This window comes from Pituophis catenifer, unplaced genomic scaffold (genome assembly GCF_029215685.1).
Source record: "Pituophis catenifer annectens isolate HBS135680 unplaced genomic scaffold, rPitCat1.0.hap2 SCAF_6, whole genome shotgun sequence".
Classification (NCBI taxonomy): Eukaryota; Metazoa; Chordata; class Lepidosauria; order Squamata; family Colubridae; genus Pituophis; species Pituophis catenifer.
In genome coordinates this window covers 82,828,900-82,850,359 of record NW_027256886.1, presented here as the reverse complement: position 1 = coordinate 82,850,359, position 21,460 = coordinate 82,828,900, and the positions used below count along the sequence as shown (strand labels likewise).

The 21,460-nt window shown below is 41.4% G+C and overlaps 1 protein-coding gene across 1 annotated transcript in view; it reads right to left on the bottom strand.

The window, feature by feature from the left end:
* PSD (pleckstrin and Sec7 domain containing) overlaps window positions 1–21,460 on the bottom strand; it is a 70,644-nt gene that overhangs the window by 35,410 nt on the left and 13,774 nt on the right. Inside the window, exons 5-9 of the mRNA XM_070945099.1 lie at window positions 18,568–18,762; window positions 17,405–17,485; window positions 13,978–14,090; window positions 11,558–11,616; window positions 9,696–9,785 (exon numbers count right to left, since the gene is read on the bottom strand). Of these exons, the coding sequence (XP_070801200.1) occupies window positions 9,696–9,785; window positions 11,558–11,616; window positions 13,978–14,090; window positions 17,405–17,485; window positions 18,568–18,762 (538 nt within the window). The remainder of the gene's footprint in view (window positions 1–9,695; window positions 9,786–11,557; window positions 11,617–13,977; window positions 14,091–17,404; window positions 17,486–18,567; window positions 18,763–21,460) is intronic.

The following is a 21,460-nucleotide window of genomic DNA, read 5'->3' as shown; positions in this document are numbered from 1 at the left end:
AGGGAGGGAAGCTCCTCACTTAGCTGCTTCGACTTGCACCAAGCCTATGTTTGCTTGTTTTTTTACATTTTAGTTTCAGCATAGTTGCGGGTAAAATGAAACCCCAGATTGTTGGGGTCAATAATAGGCTGACTGTAAACCTCTTAGAGAGGGCTTTAAAAGCACCGTGAAGCGGAATATAAGTCTAAGTGCTATTGCTATTGCCATCTATCTATCTCACCAGGCTCAAGGTTGACTCAGCCTTCCATCCTTCTGAGGTCAGTAAAATGAGGACCCAGATTGTTGGGGTCAATAAGCTGACTCTGTAAACCGCTTAGAGAGGGCTGCGGAGCACTGTGAAGCGGTATATAAGTCTAAGTGCTATTGCCACCTATCTATCTATCTATCTATCTATCTATCTATCTATCTATCTATCTATCTCACCAGGCTCAAGGTTGATTCAGCCTTCCATCCTTCTGAGGTCAGTAAAATGAGGACCCAGATTGTTGGGGTCAATAGGCTGACTCTGTAAACCGCTTAGAGAGGGCTGTGGAGCACTGTGAAGCGGTATATAAGTCTAAGTGCTATTGCCACCTATCTATCTATCTATCTATCTATCTATCTATCTATCTATCTATCTATCTATCTATCTCACCAGGCTCAAGGTTGATTCAGCCTTCCATCCTTCTGAGGTCAGTAAAATGAGGACCCAGATTGTTGGGGTCAATAGGCTGACTCTGTAAACCGCTTAGAGAGGGCTGTGGAGCACTGTGAAGCGGTATATAAGTCTAAGTGCTATTGCCACCTATCTCTCTCTCTCTCTCTCTCTCTCTCTCTCTCTCTCTCTCTCTCTCTCTCTCTCTCACCAGGCTCAAGGTTGATTCAGCCTTCCAACCTTCTGAGGTCAGTAAAATGAGGACCCAGATTGTTGGGGTCAATAGGCTGACTCTGTAAACAGCTTAGAGAGGGCTGTAAAAGGACTATGAAGCATTGCTATTGCTATTGCTATTGTTCCTCCTGCTGTTTAAAAATAATCATCTGTGCATAATCTCTATTGAATGAAGTCCAGAAAGATTGCAGTATTCAAGTGCCTATTCTGCTTCTCTGTACTGAATGAACCAATTGCCTGTTTTGTTCAGGGCATTTTCCTATATAATAGCAATCTCCCCTATTACTGAGAAAATCAGAGATTTTGGAATCCTTAAAAGACTGTTTCTTTAAAGACACGGCACTAAACAGGTTTTTTAGATATGTGCTTCTCAATCTCAAATACGTCAAAGCCTTGGCTGAATATTGATGAATAGGATATATGTCAAATAATCGGAAGAGGTTGAATCTCTGATGCTTCTTTGCCCCTCTAGAGATGAAGAAGAGCTGTGAAAGTCCCTTTCGGAATTGGCAGACCCCAACTCAAAGTCTACCAAATGCATCAGCAGCTGCAGCAACCCCTTCCTGGACTTCTCACTATTGTTCCGAATCTTATGTGCAGCAGGTTCGTATTTTGTTCCCACGCCCTGACAGCTCCTTGTTGTTGTTTTTCTAAATAAATGGTTAAAATTATCTCGGGCGTTAGAAGGCACAAGCGTATAAACAAAGCATGAAGCTGGGGAAGAGAGAAACCTTCACAAATGACAGGCTCGTGCAATGGGGGTGTGTGCCTTCCATGAATGTAGTATTAACTGCCCCCCTCCTGTTTTAAAATATGGAATGTGGAATGGTAAAACCAGAAGCGATCGTTCATTAACTTGTATCTATGGCAACCGCTTTGCTTTTAGGAAAGTGGGAACTATGCCCGTGGGTGGGGAAATCACTTTCTTTGCCTTTCACAAAATGGCTGAAATTAGATTTATTGGATCTTGAGGAGGGCCAGAAGATGATTATTTGGAATACAATAGAAGTTTACTTTAATTCTGAATGGGTATGTAGGTAACCCTGCCCTTCTGGGGGTTGTTTTATTTTGTCACTGGATATCCCAAAGGTGCTATTTTTCTTTTTCTTTCAAGAGGCAACTGGGCTTTCTGGTTTTTCTTTGAAGGCATTTCGCTTCTCATCCAAGAAGCTTCTTCAGCTCTGACTGGAGAAATCAGGGGCTTCATGGATTAATCTAATGCATGAAGCCAGTGTGAGTAAAGTGATTCTGATAATGTGGAATTGATCAGACTAATTTAGGAATTATATATACAATTTGTTTCCAAAGACTGGTAACCTCTTAACTCAAACAGTACAGGATTCCTTGACGTAGAACCATTTGTTTAGAGGCTATTCCAAGTTACACCACCACTAAAAAAGTGACTTGTGACCAGTTTTCACACTTACGAATGTTGCAGCGTCCCAATAGTTGTGATAAAAATTCCGGTGCTTGACAACTGGCATGTATTTATCATCCTGGGGTCATGTGACTATTTGTAACTTTCCCAGCTGCTTTCCAACAAGCAAATCAATAGAAGCCAAATTTGCTTAATGACCACATTATTATAATTATTGGTTTGTTGCATAGTCAGCCAGATACTCAGACTGGATTTGGCATTTTTGTATATCTTTCGAGTCGTTTCCAAGGACCTGGAATAGGCAGATGTGGATGTTTCATGGTATTATAGATATTCTCACAGGATGTAAACTGTTCTGAGTAAAGCTGCCTTTTGCAACTGACTGATGGTGAATTTGTCAATGATGATGGTGTTCAAGTGGTGCTCCAGTTGTTTTGGGATTGCCCCCTGGGCACCTACTAATTTTGGTACTACTTTGCTTATGCCACAGTTGTTCTATTTCTATTTGCAGGTCTTTGTATTTTATTATCTTCTCCAGTTCCTTCTCTTCTATTCTTCTGTCTCCAGATATTGACACATCCATTAGCCAGATTTTTTTGCCTTTTGTATCATTTTTCTTGTAGGCCAGTTTGGTCTCTCCAGTAATCAGTAAGTTTTCCTGGTATACTAGCTTCAGGGCATCTTCTTCACTGTCCTTCAGATATTTTTCCACTGCACTTTTTTCTTCTTCAACCATCTGATGTACTTGCAACATTTTCCTGGGTATGTAGAGTCGATCAATGTCACTGCAAAGATGAAGGGCACGATTCATTGTCATTATTTTTCTGGTCTTCCTATCCATAGCTTTTAGTTTTGCTTGAGTTCAGTCCACTATTCCAACTGTGTATCTAATGGCTGGAATTGCCCAGGTGTTGATTGCCTTAATGGTATTTCCTCAGTTGAGTTTGGACTTTAAGATCTTCTTCATTCTCTTGATGTATTCACCTCTAACCTTTTTCTTGACTTCATTGTACTTGATGATGTCAGCCTGAAGGATACCCAGGTATCTGTAGTTATCATCTTCATCCAGACTCTTGATATTGTTTCCATAGGGCATCTTGATTCCTTCAGTTTTCACTATTTTTCCTGTTTAATGGTGTGATACATTTGTCCTGTCCAAACTCCATTGCAATATTTTGGCTGTATATATGAATAGTGTTGAGCAGCAATTCTATTTCACACGTTTTTCCAAATAACTTTTAAATGTTTTTTATTAGGATTTTAAATGTATTGTGAGCCGCCCTGAGTCTTCGGAGAGGGGCGGCATATAAATTAAATTAAACTGAAATTGAAATTGAAAAATTTTCCAAATAACTGCAAATTGTCCACATAAAGGAGGTGGGATAGCCTGGCATTTTTTTTAAAAAAAATATTTGATAGGTATGGCCCAAATTATTTAGTAATTTTGACAGAGAAATCAGTGCAATGATAAATATTAGTGGTGAATGTGAATCTCCTTGAAATAGTGCTCTCTTGATATTAACCACTCCCAGTCTCTCACCATTGACCTGCAACCATGTCTTCCATTGTGCCATCAATCTTTGCACATAGTTTCTGAAGTTTCTACCGAACTTCTGTTATTTCTAGGCACTTGATTATCCAGTCATGTGGCAGAGAGTCAAATGCCTTTTTGTTATCAATCCATGCTACATTCAAGTTGGTCTTCCTTCTCTTAGTTTTCCAAAATCATTTTGTCAATTAGTAGTTGATCTTTTCTTCCTGTGCTGTTGGGGCAGTTTCCTTTCTGCTCAGGTGGAAAAAGCTTGTTTTCAGGTGCTATTGGATTCCATCAGCTACTACACTAGTTAGCAATTTGAAAGTTACTGGTAAGCAGGTAATTGGCCTGCGCTGCCCCTTTTGCTGGATCTTTCATTATCAGGTACCCTTTATTAGATGTTAGCCACTCTTCAATTTCACCTCTTTGCAGTATATGTTAAACTGCTTGGAAACAAGTGGGTGTAGACCAGGGGTGGGTTCTAAAAATTTTACTACCGTTCTGTGGGCGTGGCTTATTTTGTGGGTGTGGTTTGATGGTCATGTGACAATTCTTTAGGATTTAGCAGAGGTACTGGTCTACCAGGCCTTTAACTGCTTGCAGAGCTGTACCGGTCTACTCATTTGTTTTTGGAGGCACTGGTCTACCCATTTGTTTTTGGAAGCACCAGTCTACGAATTTGTTTTTGGAGGCACCAGTCTACCCATTTGTTTTTGGAGGCACCGGTCTACCACCACACTGCCTTTTAACACTGATCAGCTGTAGGGCGGCCCTTTGAAACCCGGCAGCAAGAGTTTGAACAGTTTTTTTCCTTCTATCCAATCAGCTGAGGGCGGGGCCAAATAAAAGGTAAGAATAATGTGGGGGGCGGGGGCGGGAGGGCCCAGCTCCCAAACAAAGAGAACCGGTTTGATGACGTTATATCGTCACCGCTACTGGCTCGGCCGAACCGGGAGGAACCCACCACTGGTGTAGACCAGTCAGATGTTTCAAGCAAAAACCATGCAGTTCATCTTCACCTGCTGCTGACCAATTATTGATCTTCTTTGCTCTTTTCTCTGCCATTTTTGCTGTTATTACTAGTTCTTTTCAACTTATTTTTTATTCCTTTCCACCTCCTTTAACCACGCTGCGTCCTTGTTGTATTTCTTTGGGTTTCCCAAAGGTGCTTTTTTTTCCTTTTCTTTTCTTCAAGAGGCAACTGGACTTTTTGGTTTTTCTTTGAAGACATTTCACTTCTCATCCAAGAAGCTTCTTCAACTCTGACTGGATAGTGGGGGATGGAAGGATTTATACTTCCGCCCAAGGCACGGTGAGATGGCAGAATACATAATTAGGGCTGGCCTGCCCTGGCAGGTGCCTTCCCAGCTCCCAGGATAGGAAGTACAGCCTGGCAAATGCCCAGACTGTACGCCGCAATGAGCATGTCCAGATTGAATTTTTTAAAATTTAATTAATGGCATGTTGCTATCCCTTTTATGCCTCAATTGACCAATTGACCAAGCCTCAATTGACCAATGACTTTAGTTGCTCCAGTGGGAATATAAGTACCTGAGAGAGAATCTTATTGATTAGGGTGAAAGGGGGATAGAAGTACCTACTACAAACATAATGGCAAACGCCATTATGACAAATTGCAGGAGTGCTAAATGACATATTCAACTTGAATGTAATGACTTGTGACTGGAATCCAAAAGTTGGAGAAATAAAGGATCTTGGAACTTAATGTGTTAAGGTGGACCTGAGGAATAATCTATATATATAAAAGCCAAATACCACTCACTCATCAAGAAATCTCCAGAACTGTAAAGCCTACAAACTTGAAATTTGGCACATATGTTCCTCTTGGCTTCTAGGTGCTCACTAAGAAAGGATTTTTCAAAATGACCATCAGATCATTAGTATTTCATATACAGTATTATATATACTGTATATGCTCTGATGCTAGGAGTTAGACATTCTATTCTCCCTCCCCTCCAGAAAGGAACTCTGTCCCAACTGCCAGTTGCCTTACATTAACACTCTGATGCTAAGAAGCTAGACATTCTACTCCCCCTCCCCTCCTGAAAAGAACTCCGTTTCAACTGCCAGTTGCCTTATATTAACACGCTCTAATGCTGCTCCTTTGCTAAACTGGGCATGGGTGTGGCCAGCACGTGACTCATCCAGCCTGCGGGCTGGGACAGTCTACTCCCCCTCCCCCTCTCTTCCAATTGCCAGTTGCCTTATATTAACACGCTCTGATGTTACGGTCTTACACTAAGCTGCAGGATGTAAGTGACAATTTATACACATAATTTCGTAGCAAAGCATGGGCGTCCAGCTAGGACAATATATAAAGGACATTGCAAAAATTAATAATAATAAAACACAATTTGAAAGATAAATAGATCTAAGTAGTTTTGAGTGCAAGCTATTAGGAAAGCTTGTTTGCTAGGCAGAGAAAGGTCGATGTATTATTTCCTTGGGTAATAGGGAAGAACATATGACAATGCAGACTTTGAGGATAAAGCAAGAAAAAACAGGGAAAGCTATCTCAATGAACTAATAGAAGAACATAGTAAGGAAAGGGAAAATGATATACTTGATTTTATAATTACCCAAGTAAAATTAACAACTAAGATCATAAATAATGAGATAAAGAAAGATGGAAAGGCTCTACTGAATTGTTTTAAAAAAAGGATTACAGAATGTAAGAAACATTCCCAAAGAAAGATACTATTCAATAACTTCACCAGAAAGAGAGAAATGGAAGGCTATAGAGCAGCTGTCAAAGAGGAAATTTTAATTATGCACAATTATTTAAAGCTTCAGGAGAAAATATTAACTACTGCATGTCAACAAAAACAGTGATTAGAAAAGATCTGTATATATGCCATGCCAAGAAAGGAAATGTGAAAATTACTAAACTACTGGACTAATTCTTCACACAAGCATAGTTTTGCTTATGATGTCATAAAAAATTGAGCCGTGCATCAGGAAACAAATGAACAGGCAGGTTATAAGAAAGTCAAATGAATACAAGATCAAACAAGTAATATAAATCATGAAGTATAAAAAAAATACCATTTTTTTTCACTGACTACAGCAAAAACAGAATGTGGAATGTATTAAGATTAAGGTGTTTTCCAGAATATTGGATTATTATTCTGAGAAATCTTTACAATGATGCATGTTGGCCAACGTATCTGTTTATTTTAGAAAACAAATATTCAAAACAAATGATAGCTGGAATCACAATTGGAGCACAAAATGGTAACAAATTATGCAGGTAACACCACTTTATTACCTGAAAGAAAACTTAAAAGAGGTTATTATGAAAATAAACACAGGAAATAAAAAGTTTACTTTAATATAAAATATTAAGGAGACCAAGGTCTGCCTACTTAGTGAAGTTATAGAAGATCATTATTTTTGGTGATCTAAAATAAAGATGGACAGAACTTTTGCAGAAATAACAATATTAATTTTAGGGAGGAAGGCAATTATAAATCTTATTAATGAGATGTTTATAAAGGATAAGGCTATTTCTATGACAACTAAACTCAATGAATATTAAAGTAATGGTTTTTCCATACTGCATCAAAGATACCTTTCAACTATAGATTTTAAACCAAAACCATGATATGATTATGATTAGACCAAATCAAAAGTTAGCTGCTCCTTGATGAATAACAAGTAGAAACTCATATATTTAGGATGCATGATATAAGAAAGTGAAAATCCTTTTTGGTAAGATGAGAGAAATAAATGGAGATTCAAAGTAGATAATACCTATGCATAGAATCAAAGATATTACTGGAATGTCCTTGAAAAAACTGCAGGTTATTACAATATTACAATACAATATTACAATACAATAATCAAGACCCTGGTGGCGCAGCAGACTAATAGCCTGTTATTAACATTCAGCTGCCTGCAATTACTGCAAGTTCGAATCTCCCCAGGCTCAAGGTTGACTCAGCCTTCCATCCTTTCTAAGGTAGGTAAATTGAGGATCCAGTTTGTGGGGGCAATAAGCTGACTTTGTATAAATACACAAAAGTATGAAGGCTATTGCTTAACGCATTGTAAGCCGCCCTGAGTCTCCGGAGAAGGGCGGCATATAAATCAATTTTTTTAAAAAAATAAATATTAAAAACAGATCAAGAGGGCATATGCTTGTCCCTGAAGTCAGTAGGATTGGAATCCAACTTGGTGGAACCTAACTAATTCACTTGGATTTTATTATATATGGATATTTGTAAGTTCTTGAGACTCAAAATGAAAATGGGCAGTTTATAAATTTTTAAATTAAGAAACAGCAAGTCCAATTAAACAGAGTTACAATCCTTCATTAATCAATATAAGATACTGATTTAATCCCAAATCAGGTCAATGTTCTAACCTCCTGGATTTTAAATATGAATAGCCTGTAAAAAATATAAGTGCTGATAAGTATTTGGTTAGGTGTTTCGGTGAGATCCAAAAAGCTCTCCATAAAATAATGCTAATCTTTTTACAAAAAAATTATTAACTTGTTCACGTAGACAAGAGAGCTACTGCACAAAGGTTGCCCTATTGAAATTCCATAGTAATAATGACCTTTCCAGAGACATGGATATATTTTCAAACAGAACTTTAACAAGGAAACAGATCTTTTGCTTTGTTATTTTTAAAAAAACTTTAGCATTTAACAAAAAAGTAATAAATACCCCAAAATACCTTCAAGTTTTTATAACCGCCTTGAAATTTGGAACATTTTATCTCCTACAAGCTTCAAGGGGAGTAAGTGGTGTCATTAAGCAGAACTGTGAATCTGCCTTACCCTACTCCTTTGCGTGTAGGCAGTTTTTCTATTCCTTTGGGTGTAGGCAGTTTTTCTATTCCTTTGGGTGTAGGCAGTTTTTCTATTCCTTTGGGTGCAGGCAGTATTTCCTCCAAAACATGAGGTACCAAAGCAGCTTTCCAAAGTATATCAGATTTGAATATGCACACAATCTCCCTGTACAAATATTCTATGGAATCACATTGTATCTGCCCCACCCCCAGATGCACCTCAAATCTCTTATACAAAATATGTATGTACAGAATATAGCAATAGCAATAGCACTAAGATTTATATACCACTTTGCAGTGCTTTACAGCCCTCTCTAATCAGTTTACAGAGACAGCATATTGCCCCCAACAATTTGGGTCCTCATCTTACACACCTCTGAAGGATGGAAGGCTGAGTCAACCTTGAGCCTGGTGAGAGTTGAACTGCCAAATTGCAGGCAGCCAGCAGGCAGCAGAAGTAGCCTGCAGCAGTGGTGGGATGCTGCAGGTTTAACAACTGGTTCGGTGAGCATGCGCACATGCCTAAGGCGCTTGCATGCAGCGCTGAAATTGGAGCATTTAAGAAGCTCAGCTGCTTACCTTACAAGTCAGCAACAGTAAGTAAAACAGTGGGGGGGGGATTCAGTTGTGCCACGTGATTGAGATGAGCTACAAAGCAGGAAATAAAGGACAGGATAGAGCGGGGGGGGGGGGGGCAGGTGGGCAGGGCCAACTGATCGTCAGAGTTACCGGTTCGCCTGAACCAGTCCAAACCAGCTGAATACCATCTCTGGCCTGCAGTACTGCACTCTAACCACTGTACCACCGTGTCTCATATATGTAAATATATAAAATTTCTCAATGCACATGCACACACCATACCAACACATGGTAGAATCTTTGCTAAAATGAAACAGGGAGCTACCATAAATAGTGTAGTGGTAGGTATGGTTTTTCTTGAAAATGTTGTAGTCCAAGATGAATGAATTCTCTGGAATTAAAAAAAAAAAACACCTCCTGGACTTGCCAGATCTCGGGAACTAGCTTAGTAAAATTGACAAGCAATATTTCCCCTTATACTGCCCTGTTTTTCCAGGAAGACCTCTAGTTGGATTTACCTTGAGTAGTTCTCTGGGGAAATCACTGCCTTGATTGAGACCTTCTAGATTCCCAATGAAATCTGAGCAAGACATTCGCTTCCCAATGTTCTATAAGGAGGAAGAGAAGAAAGAAGGAAAAGTGACTAGATCATAAATTTTAGCAAGACTATTTCAATTAAGTTTTCTGGAAAGCTTAGTAGCTCCTTTCTCTAACAAGTCACTCGAGATCACAGCCAGGGGTTGTGGGGTTCAAAAATTTTAGCAAGGGGTTCTCTGCCCTGTTGCTGGGTGGACGTGACCTAGTCGACCTCCTGCAACACGGTGGGGGGCGGGGCGTTTTTGCCCTCCCCGGGCTCTAGAGTCTTTCATCGAGTCTCTGGGAGGGCGAAAATGGCCTCCCTGGGCTCTGGAGCCCGGAGGCCCTTCCCAAACTTCCGGTAAGCCCATTTTTTGCCCTCCCAGAGCCTCCACACACGCCCTGCACTTGCCTGCATTCAAAACGGGCCACATGCGGACTCCGGGGCGGGGCGGGGCGGGCAGGGCCAGCCAGGAGTGGGATTTGGAGGTTCTCCAAACTGCACAGAATCTTAGCTAGAGGTTCTCCCTAACCCCTGCAAACCCCCAGCAGCCCACCCCTGATCACAGCCCCCAGAAGCTTCCAGTCTCTGCACAAACAGTGTTCACACCCTAATGGGACACTTTGAGGCAGTGCAATTTCACTGCCTCAAAGCATTCCATTGGCGTGATAACACTTTTTGTGTGGAGCTGGAAGCTTCTGGGTGCCTTGATCTCACGAGACTTCAGGCACCGATCTGCTTTTGCAGAGAATGAATGCTTGAAGTCAGGGGTGGGTTCTACTTACCTTTACTACCGGTTCGCAACGGCAAGCTTCTGCGCATGAGCAGATCGTCCATTATGACGTCCGAGCAGGTGGGCGGAGCCTCCCACCGCTTTTACTACCAGTTTGCTTTTACTACCGGGAGCAATCCACCACTGCCTGAAGTCCCATGAAATCACGACATCCAGAAGCTTCCAGTCTCTGTGTGAATAGTGTTTGTACGCTGACGGGAGGCTTGAAGCCATGCAATTTTGCTGCCCCAAAGCCTCCAGTCGGCATGTAAATGCTTTTCCGCGCCATGACTAGAAGCCTTTGGGGGAGACTCACCGAGGCTGCCCACCACTCCAGAAGTGGCAGGCAGCCTCGCTGAGTCAGAGAAACCAAGCACGGCACACTCATCCCTGTCTCCCTCTCCTCTCACCGCTCTGTTTTCGGAGCACAAGGAAGAGACAAAGAAACAGCAGCAGAGAGGCTGGAGAGGAGACATCTTGCTAAATCTTCACAAGGTGAGTCTCCACAGACCCAGTGCCCATGGAGACCTGGCCAGAGGTGCGGGGAGAACAGGCAGGGTGAATGCTTCAGTACCTCTGCGGTCGTTTGTAAGGGTGAACGACTGCCATGGTGCTGCAACATTTGTAATCTCAGGACTATGTCGTAAGTACTTGGGGGCGGGGGTGTTACGTTGCAACTTCGAATGGTCGCTAAGTGAAGTGTCACAACTCGAGGACTACCTGTTGAGTCCTCCTCCATGTGACCGCAGGAGAAGCCAAAGGGAGTTGGCAACCTGCAGGGCTTAATTTTTTTTTTTTTTTAAATTTGATTTATATGCCGCCCTTCTCCAAAGACTCAGGGCGGCTTACAATGTGCTCAGCAATATGGTCTTCTGGAGACTCCTACCCACCCAGCTCTGTGATTCTGTGTATCCATAGTCATTTATCGTTTGGCTCCTGGAGAGAACAGATCCATCCAGCAGCCTTTTTTCTTTTTCGCTACACTCATCTCAAATGCAGGTTTGATGTCTTAAAAGGCAAAAGGCACTTACGTGTCCATGAAGGTCTGTGTTTAAAAGCATCAAGGCACAAGCCAGAGTGTGGGCTCCATCTGTGGCACAAGCACCAAAGAGAAATAATCAGTTTGGGCACTTCTTATTGTACTTATTGTTAATTAACTTCTAACATGTGATCCTGACTGGAGGGGGCAACAATCTTATTTACTTTTTTATTATTACATTTAAAAAAAAAAAAAAACATTGTCATGCATATATAGAAAAATGGAAGTAAAACTGTTAAGCCCTTGTTGCACCTACAGTATTGCAAGTTAATTCACTGTTACAATTAATATTTGGAAGAGAAGTGATATATACCGTATTTTTCAGAGTATAAGATGCTCCGGACTATAAGACGCACCTACCTTTTTTGTTGAGGAAAACAAGAAAAAGAAATCTGCCTCTGCCTCCCAGCCATTTTGCCTCGTTACAGCAAATAGCCTGCTTTACTTTCATTTTCTTTTTTAGCATAGCTTGATCAGCACAAGAAGAAGAAAAAAATCTGCTCCCAGCAACTTACCTTTCTGCAGAAAGCAGCAGAGGCCCACGCAAAACAGCTGAGAGCAAAACAGCTGAGAGTCGGGAGGCCAATCCAATCAACTTGTGCGAATTAGGATGTGCTGAAGCTGAAAGGAGCTGTGTCTTCTTGCTGCTTGCTGCAAGGAGGTAAACTGCTGGGAGGCAGAGGCCAAAGGGTGGGGGCCAGTGTGTGGGCAGGGCTACATTCAGTGTACAAGATGCACCTAAATTTTCACCCCCTTTTAGGGGGGAAAAAGGTGTGTTTTATACTCCAAAAAATACGGTATATATATTTTAATACTTCACAAAAACAATTCCTAAGAAATGATTTCAAGATTCTTTGAAGGGAAATTTTCATTAGTATTAATATTGAGTTAGACATTGCCTTTCTAAATTTTCCACCAAAAATGTGCATGGCTATTTTCAGTTTTAAAGCTCTCCGGTTCTGGAATGATGGGACCAAATATAAGATTCCTTGTTGCGGTGCCTGTTGCCACGTTCTGCTTGTAAGTTATCACTTTTGCAGACATTAAAGGCATTAAATGTCCAGCGTTCTTTTCTGAAGGAAGCGGATATAATGAAGCAAGATGTTTTTAGCTTGAATACTAAAACTATTCAACTGATGTCAGGGGAAGGCTTCATATGCATAGAGCAAACAAAGGTTAAAAAGTTTTTAGAATCCAGCCTCTTCCTCATGTATCTCTCTGCAGCCAGAAGAAACTGCCTTGATACATGGTGCTAACTGCAAGACCTTCCATCAGTTACTGCCAGTATTTTGTTTATGGGCTTCCAGTCTGCTATTTATTTATTTAGTTTGTATAACTGCCTAATTGACTCTGGGTGGTTAGCATGTAGTTAAAAACAAACAGGGAATGGAGGGGAGGGGAGGGGAGGGGAGGGGAGGAGAGGAGAGGAGAGGAGAGGAGAGGAGAGGAGAGGAGAGGAGAGAAGAGAAAAGAGAAGAGAAGAGAAGAGAAGAGAAGAGAAGAGAAGAGAAGAAAAGAGAAGAGAAAAAAGAAAAGAAAAGAAAAGAAAAGAAAAGAAAAGAAAAGAAAAGAAAAGAAAAGAAAAGAGTTGGAAGGGACCTTGGAGGTCTTCTAGTCCAACCCCTTGCTTAGGCAGGAAACCCTACACCACTTCAGACAAATGGTTATCCAATCTCTTCTTAAAAACTTCCAGTGTTGGAGCATTCACAACTTCTGCAGGCAAGTTGTTCCATTGATGAATTGTTCTAACTGTCAGGAAATTTCTCCTTAGTTCTAGGTCGCTTCTCTCCTTGATTAGTTTTCACCCATTGCTTCTTGTCCTGCCCTCAGGTGATTTGCAGAATAGCTTGGCTCCCTCTTCTTTGTGGCAGCCCCTCAGATATCAGAGCACTGCTATCATGCCTCCCCTAGTCCTTCTTTTCATTAAACTCACTTGCTGAAATCTGGCTGCCATATATTTCTGAGCATATGCATCATCTGTTTTCAAGGCTGCATTTCTAGAGACTGTCAGGAAGAAGCACCAGTAGGAATTAAAACACAAGGTTGGGGCAGCTCATGCATTTATTCCAATAATTCTGCTAAAACAGATCCACTTAACTTCCTGGCCCAGTCATCAAGGAAAAAAAAATAACAGATTTTAGCATGTTATAAAAAGCTGTTGTGGTTGGGAGTCATCCAGATCTCTGTTCTACCAGGCAAATCATCTTATTATGCATGTGCAGGGAGGCATTCTTGGCAATAGTTTATTCCACCTTAACCAATGTTGCACGCATAGGTGTTGGGACTGAGTGACAGTGCTCTAGCGAAAGCCGCAGGGCAGCGTCTGCCTAAGTAGAAGATGTTTACACAATGAGAAATAATAAGTTGAAAGGTCTTATCTACTCTTTACGTTTTCAATTTATTTTATGTCACCTTCAGAAGGGATGGTTTTGGGATTGCACTCATAATATCGCTGTGAAAAGTGAGCTAGGATCCGCTCCCGTTCTTGAGTTTCTCCCATCAGGGCCAGCTCCTTCAGAAAAGACCTGAAGAGAAAAGGAAGACATGTCTATTTCTCAAGTGCAGGGGTGTCAAACTCGATTTCATTGAGAGCCGCATCAGGATTGTGTTTGACCTCTGGGAGACATGGGTGGGGGTGGCCAGGATGGGCGTGGCCAGCTCGACGTCACTCGTGTCAGGTGCTCCTGTGGTGGTCCGAGCAGTCTGCCAGAGAAAACAGGCTCCCAAGCTCCATTTTCTGCTGCGACGGCCTCCTGCAATCGTCTGCCAGCCAAAATGGAGCTCGGGAGGGCTGCCCTCCTGAGCTCCATTTTCACTGGCAGAAGTACCGCAGGCCAGTCCTTCGCTGTTTCCCAGGGCGGCTCTGGGGGCCAAACCTAAGCACCACGCGGGCCAGATCCGCCCCCCCCCCGACCTTGAGTTTGACACTCCTGCTCAAGTGTAATAGCCACTGCTCTAGGACTTCCTGCTTTTACTCTGGAACAGTAAAGCTTTCCCGTCTTAGTCCCATCAACATCATAGTAACAGCTCCTGGCCAAAGGTTACAATCCCAAAACACTCTCGCACAGGTCATCAACAAGCTGTGCCATCTCACTGTGCCAGGAATGTAGCAGGGAATCGCTGAAGCAAGAGACACAAACAGAGGTGGGTTTTAGCAGGTTCTGACAGGTTCTGGAGAACCGGTAGAGGAAATTTTGTGTAGTTCGGAGAACCGGTAGTAAAAATTCTGTCTGGCCCCACCCCCATCTTTTCTCTGTCTCCCAAGTCCCAGCTGATCAGGAGGAAATGGGGATTTTGCAGTATCCTTTCTCTGGAGTGGGGTGGAAATGGAGATTTTACAGTATCCTTCCCCTGCCATGCCCACCAAGCCACACCCACCAAGTCATGCCACGCCCACCAAGCCATACCCACAGAACCGGTAGTAAAAAATTTTGAAATTTTGTGACACAAATGTCTAGAATCAGATTATTCATTGTAAAATCTGTTTCTGGAATAATAGAACAACTGTTCCTGAATGTTTCCCAACCCTGCTAATTGTAATAAGAGTCTTGTAATATTGAGAATTTATTTTTGTTCTGTTCCTTTTATTTATTTTTTTCCCAACCCAATGGAAAGAAATTATGTAAAAGTAGACTATCAACAGAAACACACTCTGAAAACAAAATCAAATTTAGCATGCTAAGGAGAAGCTGGCAAGGAAAGGTTTATAGTGTGAAAATTGGCCAGATCCATCTAGGAGCTATGGATTTTTTTTTTTAAACCAAACGAACAGGAAATAAATCTTCTGCCCATTGATGGGAAAAGTAGCAAACAAGTTGCTGCTATTCTGTTTGAAGCTCCTTGCTCCCTCCTGAATCATGGGATTCAGCACTAAAGAGAAAGAATCCCAGGAGTTTATCCTACCTGTTTCTTTTGTAAAGGGCATTGGCTCCACAGAGCTAAAGAGTCACTTGGCTGAGTTAGGTGGCTATAGAAATTGAATGAAAATAAAAGTAAATAAAATAAAGAACTACTCTGCACCTTGGTTTTGAAATTGATCTACAAGATCCTTTTTAAACAAAAATGTGAAAAAATGGTTTACATAAATGAGCACATCAATGAACAACTTTTATATTGAAACAGAGAGCATATTTGCAAGCCCTTTCTCCCTTTAAATGTTAAACAGGAGAGGAGAAAGCACCAAGTCCTACAGCACTCCACATAGAGTAGTGGCCAAAATTGTGGAAATCTTTTGGGAAAAATGTATTTTTGAGGTTTGATGGCTAATAACACCACTTTTTTTTTTTTTTTTTTTTTTTTGGAGTTTCAAGATAATCATATTCAACTGCTGGAATGGCCTGGGATTAGCCCAGACCTTAACCCAATTGAAAATCTAGGGAGCCAACTAAAGAAACTTGTTAGTCAGAAGTGACCTAGCAATAAACTCAGTTAATAGAAGCAATCATTCAATCTTATTTATTTATTTATTTATTTTATTATATTATATTTCTATACCGCCCTTCTCCTGCGGGACTCAGGGCGGTGTACAGCCAGGATAAAACATAGCGTATAAAATTTAAAAACATTTTAAAAAACAATTAAATAATTTTGGCCCGAATTTAAAACAACCCAATTAAAACCGAAATTTGATTAAAAAACTGAGAGGATGGGCTCAAGCCAGCCCAGCTAGATGGAACAAGTGTGAACAATCTTGGTTTCACATTAGAACAGCTGCAGATGCTAAGGGTTACCCAACTAAGTATTAACTGACATGGTGATAATTTTTGGATATCTAATTTTTTCTACGTGTTTCACTTTTCTTCTTTATACTGTAACTGCTCTTCTAGTAGCAAATCCTTCATAAAAGTGATTGCATTACATTCTTGATTAAACTATATTTCCATTGATATATAATTTTATGGTACTACTCCCCCCAAAAATAGTGGTGTTATTAGCTAGTTTTAAGAAAATACATTTTTCCCAAAAGGTTTCCACAATTTTGGCCACTGCTGTAGAATGAAGTGGCTGGGCTTCTCCTGTCTGATGAACACTGGCTGGAAGCAGACTCAGAAGGAAGGAGGAGAACCAGCACAACATGGAGCTACCTACCCTCAACCACTGAAGCTGGCCAGAAAAATACCATTATTTATAGTATCAAAAGCTGCTGAGAGGTCAAGAAGAGCAAGGTTTAATGTGCCACCCCAGAATTCTCGTGATCACTTGATCATAAGCTAGGTGTTTGGCTGGTTGTCAAATGTCCCACAATCATGTGATCGCAATTTGCAATGTACCCTGTTGGCTTGCCCCAAAAGTCAATGGGGAGGATGCTTGTGCTGCGCCAGCCACTCCTACCCCTGCATACCCTCCGCAACCCATGCAGCACTTCTTGTCACCCCCTCACACCCTTTGTGTACCCTCCCCACCCCTCCCTTACATCCCCACACAGACCCTCGCTCTCTCCCCCACCGGCCTGTGGGCCTGGGACGTGCAACTTCCTGCCAACTTCTTCACCAGCTTTGGTTGTAGCAAGCTAGCAGGAAGTTGCCTTGCCTAACCATAGCTGCCATTGCTAATCAGTATAGTTGCACTTCAAAGCTTGCATCACTTAGTGATGGCAATTCCCGTTTCAATTGCCATTGTAAGTTGAGGACTGCCCATACTGTAGGCAGCACAAATAGATTTAAGCAAATTCTGGTGAGCTACTATGGCTAAAGAAATACATAAAATCTGGTAAGTCTTACTAAATCAATGTAAATGAAAGTTAAACTTGAAAACTACTGCAGCTACTTTAATTTAATTCTGAACTTTTATTAAACTCAGTCTTTCTGAAAACGTCAGAGGTCCCTCTTTGGACACTTACCTAAGAGCTTGATCCAGAGTCATTCCAGTGAATTCAAAGAACTTGAGGTACTCCCCTGCTACTGTCTTACTGAAATCATTACTGGAAATGAAAGAAACATCTTGTTTATAGAATTGTTACATGAGACGGATTAAGAATTGAAGAATAGATCATGGCAAACAGTAAAGGACAGGAAAAGCTCCCAGATTTGTTATTTTTCAATTACACTTCCCCATCCTTTTACCATTTGTCGGAAATGCTGTAGGGCATGATGGCTAACCTTTTTGCCATTGCGTGCCAGGAGCAGGGAGATTGCATAATTTTATGTGCCCTGCCCCCGCACATGTGCGCACAAACCACCCCCCCACTCCTCCCGCTCCTGGCACGCGATGGCACAGTAGGCTCATTTTTTGCTCTACCCAGCCTCCAGAGTCTTTCTAGGAGTCTGGGGAGGGCAAAAACGGCCTTCCCCACCTCCTCCAGAGGCCGAAAACGGCCTGTTTCCCAAGTTCCTGTCCTATCCTGTCCCACCTAGAAAGGCTCTGGAGGCTGGGGAGAGAGAAAAACGGGCCTTCCCCACCACCACCCTGAGGTCCTCCGGAGGCAGGAAACAGCCTGTTTCCCTACTTCTGGTGGGCCCAGAAGATCCCAAAATCAGGTGGCCGGCGCGGGCATGCACACGCACACTGAAGCTAAGCTCACGTGCCCACCAATATGGCTACGCGTGCCACCTGTGACACATGTGCCATAGGTTTACTATCACGGCTGTAGGGTCTCCTGTTTTGGATAGTTGGACTAGATGACCTTCAAGGTCCCTTTCAACTCTGTTAATCTAAGTTCCTGTTGTTCTAATCCAACTAGACTGTAGCAACCATAGTATATTTGCACTTCTGGGAATATTGCTACCAAGCTGGGGGGGAGGGGAGGATAAGCCACCCTGTGTCCATAAGCTATACAGGCCACAGCAACAACATTACCAAGAATGTTTGTAAAATGAAATGAGAGTTTCCTCCATTGTTTCTATTATGAAGGCTGTGGCTTACCTACTGGGAGCCATAATCCTTTTCTCTGAAGAGATCTATATAGGAGCACACCAGGCAGCCATATTTCTTTATAGAGTGAATAAAATAAAATCCGAATAAAATCTGGAGGAGACTTTTTTTTTAATACCCACACATACTTACTTCTTCCCCAGATGACGAGCTACATCTGCCTTTTTGAAACCATCCAAGTTGTACAGCCTTTTTGCAAGGCGTCTGGCAGCCTCTAGATCAGCATTATGTCCACTAGAAAGCGTGTCGGTGCTACCCAGGGCTAGTTGCTCGGTGCTGTCCATTTCAGAATCCGAGTCAGAGACCAGCTGACTGAGATGATGCTTGCTAGAACAAAAACATTTTTTGATGTTTAAAACATCAAAAAGCAGTAACTTCCAACTTTTTTGATGCAGTAAGATATACTGTATTTCCCCGAAAATAAGACCCTGCCTTATATTTTTTTTGAACCGTGAAATAAGTGCTTGGCCTTATTGCCATGCGCTCAAAAGCCCTATTGGGTTTATCAGGGGATGTCTTATTTTGGGGGAAACTGTATAACAATGTTTTAGTATAATTTTTAGTTATACCTGAAAATAAGACCCTTGTCTTATATTTTTTTTGAAACCCAAAATAAGCGCTTGGCCTTATTATCGGGGCAGTCTTAATTATTTTGGGGCGTGTGGAGCAAAATGGAGCTCCTCTTGCTGTCTTACCTGATTTCCAGCTCTGCGTTTAAATATTTTCGGGGAGGCTTATTTTAGCGCATGCGCTCAAAAGTGGATTTCTATTTATCAGGGGATGTCTTATTTTTGGGAAAGCAGGGTACTACCCATTTCTATAACAGTAACCTACTTGATTGTCAAAGCCTAAAGTCAAAACTTCATTATTTTTCTCTTTCACATAAAAAGTCCAGAAGCAGTTTCCAAAACTATTTACATTCTTGCTCCTAATTATTGCAGTCAACTTAGTCATCTCCATCAGTTCCATCATGTTTTCCTTCATTGTGGGAGTTAATGCTTCTTTCCATTTATGGATGTATAGAATTCTTGCAGCCCTCAACATGTATAGTGACAAATTTCCATTCCCCACCTCTCCATTTCTTTACTTAATAGCCCTAGAAGAAAAATTTCCAGTTTCCACTGTAAATCTGTTTTTAAATTTTTCTGCATCAAATTATGAATCTGTACCCAAATTTCTTTATCTTATCACATATCCACTGCATAAGAAGTACCTTCCTTACACTAATATTTCCAACAAACATTCAAAACACCCTTATACATCTTTGTTAAGTTTATCTGATGTTAAATAACACCGGTACATCATTTTATAGAAATTCTCTTTCAGATTATTATCCGTGTAAATTTCAATAATTTCATACACATATTTTTCCATTGCTCTTAACATTGTATTACAACCTAAATTTCTTGCCCGGTGAATCATACAACATTTAACGTGTTTTATAATATAATTATAATGGTTATAATTAGCACTTTAGCATTTTCATTTTGAATGAATTATACACTGTGTGCCCAATTATTAGGCAAGTGAGTATTTTGACCATATCATCATTTTTATGCATATTTTCCACCTCCAAGCTGTATAAGCTTGAATGCTTAGTAGGTATAAGCATATCAGGTGATGTGTATTGGTATAATGAGGGAGGGTGTGGCGATCAACACCCTATATCAAAGTGTGCATAATTATTAGGCAGCTTCTTTTCCTCAGGCAAAATGGGCCAAAAAAGAGATTTAACTGACTGAAAAGTCAAAAATTGTAAAAAAAAAAGTCTTTCAGAGGGATGCAGCACTCTTAAAATTGCTAAGATATTGGGATATAATCACAGAACCATCAAACATTTTGTTGCAAATAGGCAACAGGGTCAGAAAGAAACATGTTGAGAAAAAAAACTCACATTAATTGCCAAAGATTTGAGAAGCTACCAGGAACCCATTGTCCTCCAGTGGTGTCATATTCCAGAACTGCAACCTACCCGAAGTGCCCAGAAGTACAAGATATTCAGTGCTCAGAGACATGGCCAAGGTAAGGAGGGCTGAAACCCGACCATCACTGAACAAGACACATAAGCTGAAACAGCAAGACTGGGCCAAGAAATATCTGAAGACAGTTTTCAAAGGTTTTATAGACTGATGAGATGAGAGTGACTCTTGACAGACCAGATGGGTGGGCCTGTGGCTGGATCAGTAATAGGCACAGAGCTCCACTTTGACTCAGATGCCAGCAAGGCGGAGGTGAGGCAGTGGTGAAATCTAAAATTTGTTACTACGGGTTTTGTGGGCGTGGCGGGGGTGGGTAATGTGACTGGGTGGGCGTGGCCAACTTTTTTTTTAACTTTAAAAGCATTTTTTCTACAACCTCTTTGGCTGAAGACGTTGTAAAAAAATGCTTTTAAAAGCCTCTGACGATCCCAGCTGAGTTGCCTGATCGTCAGAGGCTTTTAAAAGAAAAAAAGCCTCTGCCAATCAGGCAACTCAGCTGGGATCCTCAGAGGCTTTTAAAAGCATTTTTTTCTACAACCTCTTCGGCTGAAGAGGTTGTAGAAAAAATGTTTTTAAAAGCCTCTGACAATCCCAGCTGAGCTGCGTGATCATCAGAGGCTTTTTTTTTTTTACTTTTAAAAGCATTTTTTCCGCCGAAGAGGTTGTAGAAAAAATGCTTTTAAAAATAAAATCAAAAGCCTCTGATGATCGCGTGGCTCAGCAGGGCATGGGGGCGGTGGGCAGGGATTTTTGCTACGGGTTCTCTGAACCACCCGCCTCCATCGCTACCGGATCGGGTGATCCGGTCCAAAGCGAGAGCATTTCACCCCTGAGGTGAGGTACTGATATGGGCTGGTATTATTAAAGATGAGCTAGTTGGACCTTTCTGGGTTGAAGATGGACTCCAAAACAACAACTACTGCCAGTTTTTAGAAGACACTTTCTTCAAGCAGCGGTACAGAAAAAAAACCCTGCATCTTTCAAGAAGACCATGATTTTTATGCAGGACAGTGCTCCTTGCATGTATTGAAGTACTCCACTGCGTG